We start from the raw sequence: 19,500 nt of genomic DNA, 5'->3' as shown, positions 1-19,500 counted from the left end.
CGGATGATGATGATGTGAGCGCAAATCCAGGTTATGTGTTCCTCTGGAGCCTCTTATAAAGACTGACTTATTCGTTAAAGCCCCGGTATGAAAATGTAGGCTACTTCTCCTTAAAATAGATGAATCCCCATATTGTCCCTACAAGCTGCAAACTTGTGGGAGTAAAGAGCTGCTGTCTCACATCTGCTTACTCTCTCTCTCTCTCTCTCTCTCTCTCTCTCTCTCTCTCTCTCTCTCTCTCTCTCTCTCTCTCTCTCAGAGAAGATCACTTGAATGGATATCTCCAGAGATAGCAGTGATGACTCCTGTTAAAACAATGACTTTCAAGTCACAAAATGTATATTGCAAATGTTACGACTGCCAGATGCCTATTAGGCTATGTCTCAAACAAAACCTTTATTTGTACACTGCCTGATATGCAAATTACTTCATTTTACTTTACTTGAGTATTTCCACATCGTGCCACTTTATACTTCTACTGCACCAAATTTCAGAGGCATTGTATGTATACTACCACTCTGCAAACTGAACTTTGCATATTATGATTATATATATATATATATATATATACAGTTTATAAAATATAGTGGTGGTAGAAATATATTTTACTAATACATTACAGATCTGTAGAAATACTCACACACATTTTAACTACTTTACTGTTGGATAGCTTCATCTACAGCACAGTATCATATGTTATACAGTAGATTGATCATATGTTTAGCTTAACTCTGTAGCTATCAAATAAACAATATAAAAACATTTCCCTCTGAAACGTGGTGAAGTACCATGAAATTGAAATACCTCAAAATGTGTACTTAAGTAAAGTGTAGTAAATACTTACTTACTTTCCGCCACTGATAAAATAGGATGTGTTTTTTTATTTAACTAACAAACAGTGTATAAAGAAGCTACACCTTCAAAATGCTTCATACCATTTGAAAGGGTCCATTCTGGTGCCTAACGTGTAGCCTACTTTTACTTTTGATACTTCAAGTGTGTTTTATTACTTCTCTACTCTTACTTTAATAGGATCTTGGATGTGGGACTTCATTGTAATGGAGTACTTTTATACAGTTGTATTGATACTTTTACTTAAGTAAAGAATCGTAATACTTCTTCCACTACTGATTATTAGGATGCATGGTGTCTGTTAACAGGATTACCAACCAAGCAAAGCAGGTACAGTAACTGCCCCAGGGGCCCCAAAACACGGAGGATGTGGTATCTAAAAGGCAGATAGGTGGGTCATGACTGGAATGACAGTGGTTAAAAACTAGAATGCTCTTACCACCTTGGTATCTTTGAACAAAGAATATATTTCCATTTTGTTTCACTGAAGCTGGTTTATGGACAGTAATTTAAAAATGGGGCCATGTAAGGCAGTTTGCAGGTGTGAATGTGGAGCAGGCCAGTGCTGAAAAAGCAAATCCTTCCCTACAGAATAGGTTCCCAAGAACAAGAACACAGGATTCAACCTTAAACTACTGCTCTGGAGCTACTTAGTGATTAATTTAGAGGAACATGTTTTTACAAAGCTCCTTGAAACAGTAGAAGACTACTATTGAATCTTTGTCCCTGAGTGTAAAACATGGTGTCCCACTGGTTTAAAAAAATATTAAAACAAACCTCTTGGTATAAAAGGTATCATGTTATCAGGTGAGGTTCCAATCATAGGGGTTTCCCATTAAGATAATCATGACCCGTTTACAAACAAAAGTTAACAAAAGGTTTGTGTGATACCACCAATGGCTGTTTGCTAATGGCTTATTTTTCAAACATATTGGTTATTTGCATTAAAACAAGACTTTGCATCGCCTGTTTGATCACTTGTTTTGTGGAAAACAACAGTAAGGATGTTGTATAAAGGCAAAACAGCTGAGTGTTTTATCCCCACAAGAACTAATGGATGCTATTCAAGCTTGTGTTTGCACAAGCTACAACTGATTATACTGCATATCAAAATTGAAGTTTGATCGTTTGGGTATAGTCATCAAATAGCAAAAATACCAATCCCAAGTTTCCAGAACTCAAAGTGATGTCTTAAAATCACCAACTGTCCAAAACAGAACAAATATTCGGTTTCACTATCACATAAACCCAGAATATATTCGGATTCAGTTTGTGTCTCATTATGGTCATTTTTTGGTCATCTCTTTCAGGTTGTTTCACATCTCTTTGTAGTAATTTGGCACTTTTAGTACTTGTTTCTTTTGCATTGATTTGTTGTTGTTTTGCATGATTTTGTGATATGTGTCTCATTGGGGTCATTTTGCATCTTATTGGGGTCATGTTTTGCGTCTCTTTGAAGTTGTTTCACGTCTCTTTGTAGAAATTGTGCATCTCTGTTTTTGTTTTGTGCCTGTTTGTGGTTGTTGGTATCTCTTTGTAGTCATTTTGTTGTCTCTTTGTGGTCATTTCAGTCATTTTTCAAGCAAAACTACCGAATCAAATCAAAAAGGTTTGATTTCGGCATCTCCAATATGTATTTAATAGATTATGTGATTAATTGATTAAACAATCAACAGATGAATCGATAATGGAAATAATCGTTAGTTGCAGCCCTAAACAAGACATCAAGACTGTAATGCTTCACGTTGAAATTCTGACTGCAAACAAGATCAGTGTTATAGCATTTATTCCACTACATTATGCAAACACACTAAGTTATATTTGTTGGCCCTGCCATTCATACTCTTCTTCCTGAACACAGGTTGCAACATGTTTTTTTGTTTTTGTTATCCATTGTTTTTTCTTAGCCGTAGCCCTGAAGCCTACACAGGCCTTGTCAGTGCTTCAAGACAAATACACATTGAAAGGCATTGCTAAAGAGCAATGTCACCCAATTTCAAAAATCACCTGTATTATTTCTGAGGCTGAGACACAGCTCAGGCAATACTTGTGTAAATGTGTTTCCTAAAACCTGAAGCTATAGAGCATACCATTAATTTTTTATGTCAGAGGTGTAAAATGTGGCGCTGCTGAGAACCCAGCAGACAAATACACCCAGATATGGGACACACATAATGCAAAAAAATGAAATGCTATCACAAATACTTACTAATGACAAACTAGGGCAGGAAAAGGCTGGATGATGCAGGAATGAATCAGCCAATTAGTGAAAGTGTTGTTGAACAAAGTCAAAGAAGGATGTTTTACTAATTTTAACAATGCAGATTTGTCATTCTAGAGTATAAATCTGCTGTAAAGGATCAATCATAAATTGTCTGAACTGCAGTGTACCAATACCTTTATTTTGGCCAGCATTCTGACTTCTATCAGATTTCTGAAGCTGCCAGAAGTAACTGATCAATCTCTAATTCACAGGAGAGATGATGACACTATCTATAGCTATTATGTTTCCTTTGACATTTTCACATTGCACATAGTTGTAAAATATTGTAATCATCGTACCCTTTTTTTTTTGGTTTTTCTGTTCAGTGATGTGCATTACTGAAAACACTATGACAAGGTCAAAAATACATTATATATATATATAAAAGTATATATATAAAAAAGTTTAAAAAAATAGTAAATAGCCTTAATATTACCGCAATACTAGAATACTACTAATAGCCTAATAATAACGAAAATAATTATAATATCTCAAACAAATCTACCAAAGCCACACTGAAAACTAGAATTAAATTTAAACTAAAATTTTAATTATATAACCCTTAACAAACCAAAATAATCTCTTCTGTGTCTTCCGGTCTATATAAAATATCATCAATAGTATTCATAGCCTTGCATAGTTTTTATTCAGGATTTATAGTATATTTATATTGGCTCGACTAGTTTGCCCCCTGCAGGACAAGAAAGGAAAAAGTATTTGGCTGCACAATGAGTTTAAATCTTAGTTAAACTTAACATTTTCAACATTTAGCCCAGTTTTATTTTAAAAGATGTCGTCACAGAGGTTGTAGGTGCATTTGTCAGACTGGAAAGATGACAAAAGCAAATTGCGTTATTGCTCGAACTAAACATATACAATCACAGTTTATGTATGAGACTGGGCCATTATTGTTATAGATGCATGGCTGGGTCCCACAACGGAACGCAGCATAACTGCGTATACAGCCTATCTATGCATGGACTGTAGGACGTAGCATGCTCATAGCTACGATGTTGACCGGTTCGCTTTGAATGCTGGGAAATGAAGTTTTGGTCAAAATGGATCATACCATCCTGAAGGTACGGTATAAATTATATCGAAAACACGGATGTCTTCTTATTTTCAGGATTCATAGAAAATTACTTGTTCTTATGTGTGTGTGCCTGTTTGTTATTATATTTGCCATAAACATTAAACAAAAGCGGAAATCATCGATACAGTAGTGGAAAAGCTAACGTCCCTCCGCCCTCTGTCACTGAATAATACAGGCGGTCCGCTAATGCAAATCCTCTTCTACCGTTGGATCCAGTCGTTGCTGCACGCAAAGGGACAGTTACTAAGCTGTAAAACGTCGAATAAAGCCAAGAGTAAGTGCAGAAGAGTTGTATTTTTATGACCTGGAACATAACAAAAAGTGTATTGTTTGTTAAAAACCCACAAAGTATTTTGAATTTAGAGCTTTCAAGCGCCACGTGGTCGAAGGAACTAGCTACAAGTTGCTGGGACTGTCAAAAACTTTTGCTAGACAAGTGTCAGTGTGAGGCTGTGAGCAAGCAACAGATAAAGTACAACACGAATTTTATACCTGTATTACTATCACTTTGACTGTGCCATATACCTGATTTGTGAACGATATTGTACATGAGTTCACTTCTTTCTATGATTCTCAAGTGACAAATTGCTGGCGAGTTCGTTATTTTTGTCCCCCATTTCCATGACTTGAGATAATTATAGTTTGTATTTATGTACATTTTCTTCAAACATTTAACAAAAAAATAGTCCTGTGGTTGCGTTTGTAGTTTGAGCATTTTTGTATCGTCTCTTATTTCTTTGTTGGGCATTAGTTTCCCATTCCAGTTACCAAAGGTGAGTGTTGATGTTGCAGCTGCTTTTCAGCTGATGCTCTAACACATGCACTGGTTTATTGCTGTTTTATGGTTTAGTGGAAGTATTTTGCAGTAAGTTGCTAGTTAGTACAACCTAGCTAACAATAATGCAGTCTAATACAGCAGGCCTGTAATAAATCCTACGTCTTTATGAAGGTTAAAATGTTTTAATTGAACTTTCAGAGAGATGTTAATTCAACTTTATGGTCATTTTTGAGGGTGTAGTTTGTTTTGCTGTTTTGCATCTTTTTACAGTCTATGCATTTTTCGTCTACAGTTATTGATATAAGGGCCAAGCTGTATCTATTTTGACACATCTGTAGATTCTTTTTTTTTTTTTTTTTCCTCTCACAATTCTTGGAGCCCAATGTCAACCAACAGTCCAAAGATATTTCATTTATAAGTTATAAAAAGAGAAAAACAGAACATTTAAAGGTAAGAGGGTAGTGTAAGCATTTGTTTGGCATTTTTGCTTGAAAAGTGAACAAACAATGTTGTTGATTCATCAACTAATTGTTTTCAGCTAATAAAAAAGGAAAAGAAAATATAAACTCTCAGATTAAGACAATATAATTCAACAGCTAAAAACTGCTGCCTCTGAAATAACCTGGTTAAAACACTGCACAGTTCCACATAAAGGTAGGATTTATTATAGGTATCTTACTGCATTAGTTTAGGCTAGGTGTACCTAACAATACTAGCAACCTAAGAGTGTATATCTGCACTAATAAATAATGCATCGCTCATGTTTGTAATGTTGGTTTTAAGTTACGTTTTTTATCTTTCCTTTTTTATTAGCTTTTTTATTTTATGCTTGACAATGTAAATGTCTTGGTTGTGATGTATGTAGTGCTTCTATCAGAAACATTTGGGTTGTATTCTATGATTTTTCAAATATAATTAAAACTTATGTAATTACTTTGAAATATTTAAATATCCCATTCCACAATAGGTAGTGTACATTATCCTCCAGCATGCCAAAACAAAGGTGAGCCAGACACTGTTGCACAGGTTGGATTTTTGGATGTTTCACAATAAGTATTTAATGCATAAACAGTGTTTCCTCATTAATCAGATACTACTTCTTTCCCCTTTTGTGACAGGGAAACAAAGAATTCTTCATTATAAAAATAACAACTATATAATTCATACCCTTATTAAAACTTTAAATAATCATAAATTAGATTATACACATTTATGAAACAACCTTTAATATATCCTTCTTTCACATGAAAAATAACCGCTTCAAAAGCCCTTTTAGTCTGCTATACGACTAACGTTACCTACTCAGTGACAATAATATTTCAGTACTTAGGCTACATAGCCCAACAAAAACATTTTGTTAAATGTAAATGCAACATTTTCTTACACTGCAAACAAACAACACAAGCACACGTAACCTTTTTGACCTCTTACACCATATGTCATGTCAGCGTCGTGTCCAGTCAGTGGCCTCTTCTCCGAATCAGCAGTAGCCGCATATGCTAGCGGACTGTTGTCCAAGTCTGTCTGCAATAAAAAACGCATAATAATAAAGATCTTCTACTGCCATAGCTGACTGCCTTCAACGAGGCAAATATTGGCTGATACAGATGTTCTACCAATAAATCGGTGCATCCCTAATAGCCTTGGTCTAGTTTTGCCCTGTACCTGTCATTATTTGTATGTAATTCACACTAAATTAAAATTGCTTATTAATCATAAAATCAATTCAAAAATATTTGTACTTCATAGATTTTTTTTTTTTTTTTTTTTTTTTTTTTTTTTTTTTTTTTTTGGAATGAATAATGAGGAAACACTGCAAACACATCCTAACCTAAATGTTGCCCCTTCTCACTTTTATGTTTTGTGTTAGCCACATTACACTTTGCATTGTTTGGTTTGTCTTTTGGTTTTTGAAAGTCCAATGGGAGATTGATCAATGAACTATTATTTTATTACTTGTTTGGGAATTATGTCATATCCTAAAAGCATACAAATGAAACCTTGTGCATTATCAGGCTGATTTATCTATTCTCAGACAGGTTAATGGAAATCTGAACTCTGACTATATATATATATATATATATATATATATATATATATATATATATATATATATATATATATATATATATATATATATATATATATATAAAAGTGTAAATATAAGTTTTTTTGATCAATCCACCGTCTCTTTGCCCGCAAGACCACATTGGCATCGCACATCAGCTGTTTATGAGATTTCTTTGATGCTTCTAACCATTAAAGTTTCTTTGTGATGCTAACTTCACACTGATCTAATGGCTCTAGCTTCCACCTGTTGCTTCTTTTCTCTCCTCATGAATACTAAAGTGAGTAGAAAAGAGACCCCTTTTAATAGATAAATGGATCAGTCTTGGACAAAGCGTCAACAAGGAGGAGCCCCTCAGCATGCTGTACCAGTGGGGACCTTCAGGCAGGGTAATCATCCCACTATGGAGAGAAGCACTATCAGCGGAGATAAAATCCCATTTGGGAGGCAGCCGCGACACACACGTTTGTCAGAGAGCCACAGCTTTGGGGCTGAAGAGGAGTGGTTGAGCACCTCCATGGAAGCGAGAAGCTCCTACGGTCAAAGCCCCGTCCTCCAGGGCATGCAGGCAGAGGGAATCTTGTACAACCGCAGTGCCTATGAGCAGGCCGAGAGCAACTACCAACGGCGGCTCGCCTCTAATGTTAACGGAACTCTGTCCTCCTCTCCGAGGAGTCCAAACACCAGAGGCTACATGACCTTCCAGTCTAGACGCAGCCTTGCTCAACAGCAGGATCCGGGGCACCCTGTTACCACCGTGAAGGCCTCTGGAACCCCCCACCGTCGGTACAGTAGAGGCCGCAACCGCACCTCCTCTGAGACCGAGCAGGGGGGCAAGGGCAGCAAGGGGCCGACCCAGAGGAAGAGGGGCCTCTCTGAGACGAAAAGCAAGCCCAGATGGGAGAAGTATGGCACATCTCACACAGGGAATGGCAGAGACGTGATGTGTGTTTTCGGTTTATTTAACTTTTATGTTTTTTGTTTATTTTGTTCGTCCTGCATTCTGTGTGGCCTTTTTCAGTTATGCTAATGTAGCCCAGGCTTAATAATGATACCCCTATATTGCTTTTCTTTTGATAGGTTATTAAAATGTGGTCAAAAGTAGTACGTAAAAGCTATGAAAGAAAATAGTGGAAAATGATTTAACTTTCACTTATTTTGTTATCTTTGATGGGCTTGTAAATGAGCCAATGTGTATAATATTTTTTTAAATGCAAGTTTTTAGATGAGCCTTTGTTTAGAGTTTTTCAGTTTAGGCCACATTTGGACAAATTTAAGCACTCGAGAAAATAAACGCACGATCTTCATTTAAACGAGGTCAATTCATTGACTCAGCAGGGGTGCCAACACAGGGCTTCAGCAAAACCTCACTCAACTTTTGCCGCAATGAAACATCATGTCAAGGCGCTGCAGTGGCCAGTTGATTATTTGTAATGTTGTTGCTGTATTTCTACTATTTATCTTGTGATCATTGTGACTAAAGATAAAAAATATTTCACAGTGATAACTTTCCAGTGTCGTAAAGTCCTGTCATGGAGTATTATAAAGTGCTCTGCAGTGTCATGGCATCTGACAAGCCTTTAATTTGTCTTATCTACACCTGCATCAATGCAGCCCCTTGCATTTTTTAACACTGACCTTGAAGTCTGACCTTGTGTCACCGAAGTATTAGTGTACACCATGCCATCGTTTACTGACATGTTGCAGTAAATTGGGTCTCTTTTGATAATCACACAATGAAGTGCACCTCTGCTATCACTAAGGGGGGTGTTGAACGGTCAGCGACCAACCTTTTGTTCTATAATCCAGACTTTGCAGACCAGGCAACTGTTTCACTGACTGAGGAATGTGTAGATGCCTGTCTGCTGCGCTAACATGTCAGCAGAATGAGAAGGGAGGTGAAGCATATATGCAGTAGTCTTTTTACCCGTTTGTTTTAATGTTTCTTTTTATTTGACAGAAACTGTTATTCTGCCATTAATTTACTGTGTATATGGTTGAAACTGTCTGCGTTACGCTTTGTTTTGTGTCTCCCTGTTTCACCTGCAACTCCACCTGTAGCTCTGCATGACATTGTAACATGTAATATACGGTGTCCTGGTTAAGTGTCTAGTAATGTTCTTTCACTCATTTCTTGTCACTGATTGTGCTGGCTGTGACGACTAAACGCCTGGTCATGGCTGTTGGTTAGTGGATAAACTGTTGGATGCAGATCAGTGTTGTATTTTGCAGTATCTTATTTATAAACCTAGGTGGCTTCGGCACTGTTAAAATCAGCTGAAAACTTACCTATTAAAAATGGCCTTTGTCATGTTTGTTTTATTTTACAGTTTTTATTTCTATTCATTCTTTGGTCTTTTAACACATTTTACTCTTGGGACTTTCTTCTGTAAAAGGTGCTATATTAAATAAATTATTTACCGACTTCCCCCCCTTAGTACCAACATGAGTGGATTGCAGTGCCTCGCCTCAGAGAACATCTGGTTTGACAAACAGCGCTACGATGAGGCGGAGAAGTGCTTCTACGAAGGAGCCAATGGACCCTCTACACAGGTAGAACAAGCAAAAAAAATAACTTTTTAACTTCTTTTTGAAAGCCTGTTTTTATGCAGCCCAAAAGCAAAGCTGTTTTTTGTAGTCAAGACCTTGTTTAATGTGCATCAACCTGATCATTTTTAGAAATGACTTTTTTTTCTTTTACACAACCTTTATTTCCAATCCTTCTCTTGCTGCTATCTTTTGAAGTTCATTCATCTTGTGGCCTACACATACTCAGCTCATGCCGCCCTGTCAATCACTGGCCTGTTAAGTCGCTCGATTTAGAAGTGGCTCGTCCTTGTGAGAGGGGTCACGTGGTTTGGCAGCTGCCTCTGCCTGTCTGTGCAGGACAGTAGAGTTTCTGTATAAACAATGTAGATTGGAGAATGATCACTTCCTGTGTCTTTTTAAAGGGTTGTTTCACCCAAAACTCAGAATGCCATATGGCTTCTCCTTACCCTTGGTGATTTCAAGCAATGCAGGTAGTTTGGGTTTTATGTGCAGAGTTTTTCAGATATGCTCCTCTACTGCTGCCTAAATACAAAGAGGGAAATATGTCTTTACAGAAACAATGTCCTGTTTACTTAGGATAATCAACATATCATGCTGTCAAGTTCTTATTTTGCTGGGTCTTGAGTGGAAAGTAGTTTCAATGGAAATGGTTCACATGGGAAAATGACAGCTGCACCATCCTGGGTTTGTGTTACCCTTGTGCCTCCTGCCAAAATGTGTGTAACTTTTTATATTTTATCATGAGGCACAACATTAGCATGTAGCTCACATTTATTTGCTCCTTGCTTAAATTTGTTAATTTGAGTCACCCTAAATGTTTGCTGTATGGTCCATCCTGCTTTTGTCTGTTTTGCATGCTGCTTTCTGTCATTTTCACTGCTCCCGCTTCATCACTGCTTTACCCACATGTACCTGGAGGGGAAAGAAGTTAATGCCATCCTGCAGGACATTGCTAAATCCCGACAGAATATTCTTCAGTCACTAAACGGAGTGAGTACTGTGCTACAAATGAGCCTCAGGCACACCCCCTGTAGTGGCAGGACTGTACTCACTAATGTCTGTGTACCAGCCCTAAAACAGGGAAACATCTGTTTTATTTAGAAATTGTGATTTAAAGTATAAATGGCAAGTTAAGGACATTTTAGCCATATTTCTTTCCCAGAAAACATTTGGCCTGCACTTGACAAGAAAAGTGCTTTATGCATGCTACATTTTCCGTTAAGAGACGCACTGTTCGACGCGTTCTCCCTCTCTCCTCTGCTTGTTTCCCCTATAATCTCCATTGCAATCTGTCAGTAAGTTGCATATCTGTTTGTCTTTACATCAATGCTATATTGTTAGTGTGTATAAGTGTGGTTATACTATACGTTATTTAAGTGTTCACAGGAAAAGTTGGCTTTTTTTTTCATCAGTAGCTGCTTAAATCCTATCCTTTTTTTTAAAGGATAAGATCACATGTTTTTAAATATCCAAAAAGCAATATTTGCATGCCCCTATGCATAGTAAACCTTATTGGTAGATGTAGTTGTTCCTCCAGTCCATACAGCCAAATTCCCTCTTTGAGTTACTACCTTCTCCCTTTTCTCAGCAAGCAAACGCTTTCTATAGCAGAAATGAGCATGGAGTTCTTTACTAAAAGGACTTATTTGTAGTGATGGTCAAATGAAGCTTCGTGAACCATTTTCTGAGCTCACTAGATGGCTCTCTCTGTTCAAAGAAAGGTTAAAGGAATGGCAATTTAGTGTGTTTTCAACCCTTTGTTGAAGAGAGAGCCCCATCTTATTTGGACAATGCCCACTCAATTTGGCCAACTCATATTTGCTTCAGCTGAACTTCAGAGGTAATTTTCACATGGGAAAAACACTTGATTTTATCCCCCAAAACCTACATTGAATTTGCTTTAAGACGGCATTTATTTGAAAAGTGTGAACTTATCCTTAAAAGTCAACCTTACTAAGTGTATCACTTCTAAAGAAACACACCGCAGGCGTAAGCATCGCGTATAGCAGGGTAGTGCAGCTATTTTTATTTCACTGCCCATGTTATCCAATCTGTCCGGTCGCGTAGCGTCTGCCCGCACGCTGCAGTGGTATTTTCGGCATCTATTTTTTACGCGATACACAAGCGTATGTGTCAGTCCAGGCAGGTAATCACATACAGGAAGACCACAGTGCAGCTGGATATTTTACCAAAATAAACACATTTCATAATAAAAACTTTGGCTGTCTTAACTTCTCACAGCAAGACACGCGATCAGGCACACAGAGAGACTGACGGACGGACAGCGAGAGTGACACACACAGCCACATATAGGCTACAATTACCACAGTTTTCCCCACTCATGTCTCTTTCTGTCGGGTAGCAAGAGAGAAAGAAGGATCGCTTTGTGACCGGCACGTAGAAATACGCGTCCAGTGTGAAAGGCCAGGCGCACGATCAGGCACTTATTTACGCTACGCGACCCTTACACGGGCGGTGTGTTCCCAGTGTAAGCTGCAGTGTAAGAGCTACTGTATTGGTTACAACAAAGTTGGAGCTTGTTTGCTGGAAACGGCTGCCTTGAAGGGGTCAATAAGTGTCTAAGACCAGAGTAAGACACAGTGGTTTCACAGACTTAAACATGTGCTATAACGGTTTAAATGGTTCTGTAGAGCTGCTAGATTGGTTTATATTTCCCATTTTGGCACTACAAGTGACTTTTTACTCAGTCATTGGATTTAGTTGTGATATAAAAAGTTGATTGATGCAGTTTTAAAATGTTTCATTCCATTTCTCAGAATATTGACATTGTTTTCTATGCCATTACTGACACTCTGAAATGTGTGTAGCATCCGACTTTCTTCCTACAACCAGTTTTTCTTCCCCCCCTTACTTTTCACCATTTTACATTGCCGGGTGCAGGTGAAAACTTCTCTGCAGCAGCCCAAGGGGCGCCAGCAGAAACGGCAGCACAGAAATGTAAGTCTTCCGCATCCGGTTTTGCTGCTCAAGCCTGGGAACACTGCATGGCTGAGACAGACAGCCTGGCTGTGTCTGTTGCTGCCTGGTGTGGAGTGTGCTACTGTTATCACAGCACTAAGATGTCTAATCCTGAAACACCATCTTACCATCTTGCATCTTTTTTTTTCTTCTTTTTTTTTAAGCTTCATATACTACCACACAATGGATTCAGAATTTGGGGGTGGAAATTATAATAATCTGGATGATTGTTTTAATTTTGTGATCATTATTAAGTGTTTTATCTTGAAAGTTCAATTCTTATATACAGTGACCATTGCCTTTTCATTTAAATTCTGAATCAAGTAATCAATAATTGATGAAACTTAAACTAGTTTGACATTGTGGGAAATACAATTACTTTATTCAGAGAGTTGGAAGAGTCAAAAGATTGGTACTACTTACCTGTCCTATCTTAGCACAAACACTGGAAACAGCAAAACCGTTAGCCTGGCTCTGTCTAAAGATGTATATAAAGAAAAATGACCTACCTGCCAGCACGTCCTCTAACATTTTATCTTGTTACTCTAATCCATACAAATACTACAGTGGCATGTTTGTTTTTGATTGGTATGGATCTTCTCATCTCTTTGCAGGAAAGCAAATAAGTTTTCCCGAAAAACTATCCCCTTTTTAAATGAGAGTTTACCTGCATGCGGTCGTTGTAAACATTAAATCTTCTCTTTAATGGGGATCAAGGGAGTTCATTTTAACAAATCGGCGTTGTGTGTGTGTGCGGTGTATCCAAATCATTGTTGTGTAATAGAGGTGTGACGAGATTAAATGTGACGTGACAAGCCTTGAAATTAGCATAGAAAATCCCCCAGCAATTCTCCAAAGTTGACTGAGTTTACTTTTGCAGAGCGATAGCAAGGGGGAAAAACTGCCTGTAAAAACGTATTGATGTATTAAGTTAGAGCGTTAGACTACAGTCTCTCTCTCTTTCTCTCGCTCGCTCGAGACACACACGTGTCCACGGCGTACAGTTCACTGCGGCGCTGTCTCCCACAGCCTACTCTCTTAATTTACTTTAAATGAGTCGGGAAGCGGACAGCAAAACCTAACTACTTTTTAATGATCTTAAACAAAGAGAAATGTTCTCTCTTTGTCCTATTATAGTCATAAATTGATACTAGAGTAGCCTCCTTTCTTGTTTAGTTAATTAATAAAATGCAGAGGAGAAAAGAGCATCTGTCTTCATAAAAATCATCTGTTGAGTGTTTGATGGTAATTTGTGTTTTAGAACGTAATCAATGTGAAACTATAGTAAAATAAGCTTTATTTCTCTTTCTACTGTACAATTCAAGTACAAAACAACTGGTCTCAACTACTGCCAGAAAACGCTTGGTTATGTTGTAACCTTGGTTCTCTGAGTGAGGAGACTCTCTCTCCACCATACCTATGGAATAAGTAACGGTGTAACTGTTAGTTATACAGGAGAGAAGCCAGTCATTTGAGTTTGTGGCAAAACCTTTCGGTGCTTTGAATTTTGTTTGAATAAAGGACTATTTTTCAGTCTTATTTCTTCTTTGAAGTTTTCTGTAAAATAGTTTTAAAATCTCGTCTCGATCTCGTGAACCCAATCTTGTGTCTCGTCTCGTGAGCTTGGTGTCTCGTCACACCCGTAGTAATAGATTTTAGCCTTGCGTGGGTTTCTTTTTAAACCTCACCACGTTGACTTTTTTTGCTTGCTTCTTCTCTTCAGGCTTGGATTGGCTATCAACCTGGATAAGAGCTGATTTGCTTTGTCACCATGTGAGACTATGACCTGACATGACAATTGCTAATTAATTTGTGTTTATCTCTCCACAGTCATCCTCACATGCAGGAGACCAGGAGCTGGTTTCGCGCATGAAGAGCATGGAACTGGAGAACCAAACTCTGCACAAAGGTATGCGTATGAGTTTTGTCATGTCTTCACGTCTTACACAGTATCCATTAGGGCTGTTTAAAAAAAAAAAAACACACACACGGATGCATATGACAAAAGAAAATTGATCAAAACAAGTTTTCACTTTATTTTGTTTTGACTCATACGCGCACATACACATGGCGCATGTATACCATTATGATTATTCATGCCAATTTCGTGGAAAAATATATTGGTTTGAGTGTTTTCCCTACCTGACAAAATTAAATAATGATGCTATATATTCAACAACAACAAAACGGATGTGTGAGATAAAGCTTACACAAGTAATTCACTTCTCGTTCCTTGCCTAAAACTTCAATTCATTTTAACTTTAGTTGCGCAACCTTGCCCCTATTTTCACCTGTTGCTGAGTAATGTGCCATGGTCTCGTGAGTGTAACATACCTGTAGCAAGCTCCTTCATAGTAACTAGCGGTAAAAAAAAGTCAGAGGAGCTCCGTGCTACAAAGCGGCGATTGCTTGGTTGAGTTAAGCCGCTACAGACCTCCGTCACAGCTCTGTCGTATCAGCAGCATTTAGTAGATGTGTTGAGCTGCAACAGAGTTCCTCGACACCGGCTCCGGTGCTCCGCATGGTGCTCCGTCAGGTCAGCGGTAGTTGGTGGTTCAGCTATCTGAGAATAGGTCACTGTGAGCCGTGTACACCGCGAGCTGCCGGTCATTTCGGCGGAGATTACGGTTAAGTAAGTAATGAAACGACTAGTTAAGAAAAGAACTAATATTAGTCCCAGCCATGTTGTTTGTGTATCTCTATGGCAAACGCGCGGGGGGAGGGCTGAGCCCAGAGGGAGCGTTGGCTGATTTTTCATTTAAACAAGTCGACGTTAACTGCACATTAGAGTTAAATCGATTTATCGCCCAGCCCTAGTATCCATACTTAATTTTCTTATAATTTTGTTTGCTTGTTAGTGGTGGTGGAGATGAGAGCAGCCCTCCAAAAGCTGGAGTCCAGAGTGGCTATGCTGGAAAAGAGCCCAACAGCTGTCCCATGTGCTAAGGTAGATATCTGCAGGTTTTTTTATTTCTTATTCTTTTTTTTTTTTTTTTTTTTTTTTTTTTTTTTTTTTTTTTTTAAGATTCATATGTTCTCTGTATTTATAAAACTACTGTCTGAAAGAGGCAAGACAGCCTTGTATCTGGAACAATTTGAAAAGTAATTTAATGTATTCTACTATGTTACTGTGTTCAGACTCAATTGAAAGAACCTTTCATTTACAGTTGCAGAAAAGTTTAGTGTTTTTTTTTGTTTTTTTTCTCGTATTGCAAGTTTCCTTTTATGTTTTGATAATCTGCTTTTGTTGTTTGCTTTGTCTTGTTGATATTTGTTATATTACCCAATTAAATTGTCTTGTATTGGGGAGTACTTTGTATAAGCCATTTGGCTTCCATCCTCCCCTGCACATATGGATTGACCCTCTTATTGTATCATGTTTTAATTGATTGAACAAATGGATGAAGAAAGAAAGATACAACTTTATTGGAAAAAGCCTTCTCAAGAGCAGACCTTCACAGATATGTCCTGTCCTTTTCAATTGTTATGACCAGTCTGCTCCAGTCAAGGCTGCTCCAGTCAAGCCAGTAAAGGTGGAAAACGGTGATGACGATGACATTGACTTGTTCGGCAGTGATGAGGACGACGAGGAGGCAGCACGCCTTAAGCAGGAGCGCGTGGATGCCTATGCAGCCAAGAAGTCCAAGAAACCTGCCCTCATCGCCAAGTCATCTATCTTGTTGGACGTCAAACCCGTAGGTGTCCTCTTAAACTGTATCATGTTGCTCATTAAAATGCTAGTTCCTTTTGTTTTGTTCTCATACAGGGAACCTACAGTTGTGGAAAATCTGTCTCCCAAGGCCATGGATTAGTTTGTACAGTGATTCTTGATTTGAATGATTTTCTTGTTTTGGATAAAAGGTGAAGAAAAAATGGTAACCATTTACTAGAAGGTATCTACATAAGAGTGATAGCATGAACCCTAACCCTAACTTCTCATGACAAAAACCGAATGACACTTACTAAAAGAAGCGTTATGTCATAAAAAATACTTGTTTATAATGTCTGACACGTTCATGACAGTGTCACTCTTATGTAGATACCTTCAAGTGAAGTGTAACCGAAAAAACAAATGGTTTCCTTTTTTAAATTAATTTCCACTTAATTTATCTACTTAAATATTTTTTAATAATTTAGCCAGAATGAAACGATGCATTGCAAACAATGCATCCAGTGCATTTATTAACTCAACTGTCCAACAAAATAAGTTAAACATGCATGTAGTCAAAATTAGTATGCTGTGTCATTCAACATACGTTGAACATAAGTTGCTGCAAACTGTCTTATTATAACTGTCTGGTTAAATATTGTTTGGTGTGTCCCCCTCCTCCATGTGTTCCCTTAGTGGGATGATGAGACTGATATGGTGAAGCTGGAGGAGTGTGTGCGCTCGGTGCAGATGGACGGGCTCCTGTGGGGAGCATCCAAACTGGTGCCAGTTGGCTACGGCATCAAGAAGCTGCAGATCAACTGCGTGGTTGAGGATGACAAAGTTGGCACTGACATTCTGGAGGAAGAGATCACCAAGTTTGAGGACTATGTAAGTAACAACCACTCTGATGTAATTTGTTCACCCTAATAACATGTTTTTCTCTTACTTTGAGTTGTATCTAGCCATGTAGATAGCTTTGATTTCATCTAAGTTTTTAAGACCTCTGTTATACATCTCTGCCTCCACCCCGATACTATGTTGATAAATGGAATTTAATTTTTTGGCACTCACAGGATTAAATAAAATTTGCAATACAAGATTTAACAGCAAAATTTGGTTTCCAGAATTTGTCAATTTAAGAAATTACTTAATTTAAGAACATGTCTAGCTACCTCAGTAACCTGGCTATTGAAAATTGGTGTATACAGGCAGCAGGTCAGTAATTAAATTTATCCTACGGTTATTTTGGAAGCATGGCTTAATTATTTTAATTGTAGTAAGAAGACTGTGCTTGACTTGTTCAATTGTGGAAACAGACTTTTTTTTTTTTTATTAACTTTTTTTTGGGCTTTGTGTTAGTTTCAGTTTAAGTCTCTAACTTTGGATGGAATTATTTAGAAGACAAGAGCCTATTGCTACATTATGATCGGTTTCCATCCAGCCTCATCGCTGTCACGGCATTACTTTCCATGTCCAAAGTCTTTGTCCTGCACATGCATATTTGTAAAAAGCTGAAAATAAACTCTTATAAATGACCAAGAAATAGGCATCCTCCAGATGAAATTTAGCTGGGGAAACAAGACTTCTAAATTACATGTTTAAGAAAGCCGACTGTAGCCATGTCACTGAATTGCTTTTACGCACTAAATTTTACCCTGTTTATTTCAGACCTCAAACACACACTTTTACTGGCGTTAGCATGTAGCTGTAACATACCACAATCATAACGCCGCAGTAGTTGAAACGGGAGCGTTCAGAACAGTTGGAAATCTGAACCTTTTTAGCTCACAGGGATTTCTCTAAAATACATTTACCTCAATATCTGAAGTTTTGGCCACGTTTAAAATGAAAATCTGACATAACATTGTACATAATGACAGAAAACACAAAAAAGCATAATATGTCCACTTTAAACCCTTACCAGATAACATCAAAGTATCTGCATTATTGGATAGTATTACAGGCAAGCCTTTTGTGATTTGGGTAAACCAGAACATACATTTCTCTCTGGGATAAATAGTGGACTTCAAAAAACTTTTTTTGTAAAATCTTCTTAGGAAATATGCTCTTTCACTTTCTGGTGGAGAGTCTTTGTTCTAAGCTAACCATCTGATGGATGTAGCCTTAACAGAATGTATAAGAGTGTGGTATTGATCTTATCTAAATCTCCATCATTTAAATGCTTTATTGTTGATTTACTTTTCTTCCTTTGCAGATCCAGAGTGTAGATGTTGCTGCCTTCAATAAGATCTAAGCTCCATCAGCTGTTTACCTGGTCAACCAAAGTGTTGCTGCTGCTCCGGTTTGCACGGTTATTAAATTTTTGAGCACAAACCTCTGTCTCAGTTTTGTTATTATTCTTTGTAAAACAAATATTTTACATGGAGTCACAGTATAGTATGTCAAACAGTCATAATACAGAGTCAAAAAAGACATAGTATGACTGAGTTAAACCCTCAAACTCTAAAAAAAAGTCATAGAATAGTATGTCAAAAAGTGATAAAAGTCATAGTATGGTATGTTGAATAAAAGTCACAGTATAGTATGTCGGAAAAAAGTCATAGTATGTTGAAAACAGTCATAATACAGAAAGTCAAAAAAGACTGAGAGTTGAACCCTCAACCTCCTATCTTTTTATTTCCATCAGCTCACTGAGCTATAAGGGGAACCCAAGCACACTGATTCAGAGGTGTATTTATCTTTTACATTAGCTATAAAACACAAGGTCATAGTGTTTTTTTTAAACAAAAGTCTTAAAAATGTCATCTCAACAAATCACAAAAAAGTCATAGTATATTATGTCAAAAAAGGCATAATATGTCTGAGAATTGAACACTCAACCTCAAATCCTTTTTTCTTTTCGTATCCATCTCTAGCAGTTTATCTCACTGCGCTATATGTGAAGCACCAATCTATTGGTCTGGAGTTGTATTTATTATTTACATTACTCAAAAAGCAAAAGTTTTATAGTTTAGTATACAAAAAGATCATAAAAAGTCATAGTATAGCATGTTGAAAAAGTCATAGTATAGTATGTCGAAAACAGTTATAGTACAGAAAGTCAAAGAAGACATAGTATGTTTGAGAGTTGAACCCTCAATCTCTAATCTTTTTTTTTTTTCTTTTTGATTTCCAGCAGCTTATCTCACCGTGCTACATTAAAAGCATAAAGCTACTTCTCCGGAGTTGTATTTATCATTTACATTACTCAACATTTTTTATAGTTTAATATACAAAAGGGTCATAAAAAGTCATAGTATAGCAT

At 37.4% G+C, this 19,500-nt stretch overlaps 1 protein-coding gene across 11 annotated transcripts; it reads left to right on the top strand.

Annotated features, from left to right (window-relative positions):
* The first annotated feature begins 4,363 nt into the window (after window positions 1–4,363).
* On the top strand, window positions 4,364–18,569 carry eef1da (eukaryotic translation elongation factor 1 delta a (guanine nucleotide exchange protein)). Of its 11 annotated transcripts, none has more exons than XM_028592672.1 (11): window positions 4,450–4,482; window positions 4,960–4,981; window positions 5,954–5,989; window positions 7,336–7,960; window positions 9,493–9,607; window positions 10,523–10,594; window positions 14,414–14,492; window positions 15,442–15,530; window positions 16,078–16,278; window positions 16,929–17,123; window positions 18,451–18,569. In XM_028592672.1, the coding sequence occupies exons 4-11, from the start codon at window positions 7,368–7,370 to the stop codon at window positions 18,487–18,489; spliced, it is 1,383 nt and encodes a 460-aa protein (XP_028448473.1). In that variant the 5' UTR covers window positions 4,450–4,482; window positions 4,960–4,981; window positions 5,954–5,989; window positions 7,336–7,367; the 3' UTR covers window positions 18,490–18,569. The 11 variants fall into 11 exon arrangements, with proteins under 11 accessions (XP_028448475.1, XP_028448478.1, XP_028448480.1 ...); XM_028592671.1 differs by lacking the exon at window positions 10,523–10,594 and adding an exon at window positions 12,506–12,562 and having other exon boundaries at window positions 7,336–7,999; XM_028592669.1 differs by having other exon boundaries at window positions 7,336–7,999.
* The last annotated feature ends 931 nt before the right edge of the window (window positions 18,570–19,500 follow it).

Source organism: Perca flavescens, chromosome 12 (genome assembly GCF_004354835.1).
Source record: "Perca flavescens isolate YP-PL-M2 chromosome 12, PFLA_1.0, whole genome shotgun sequence".
Taxonomy (NCBI): Eukaryota; Metazoa; Chordata; class Actinopteri; order Perciformes; family Percidae; genus Perca; species Perca flavescens.
Note: the sequence above shows the minus strand (reverse complement) of the source record. Positions and strands in the feature narration are given on the sequence as shown.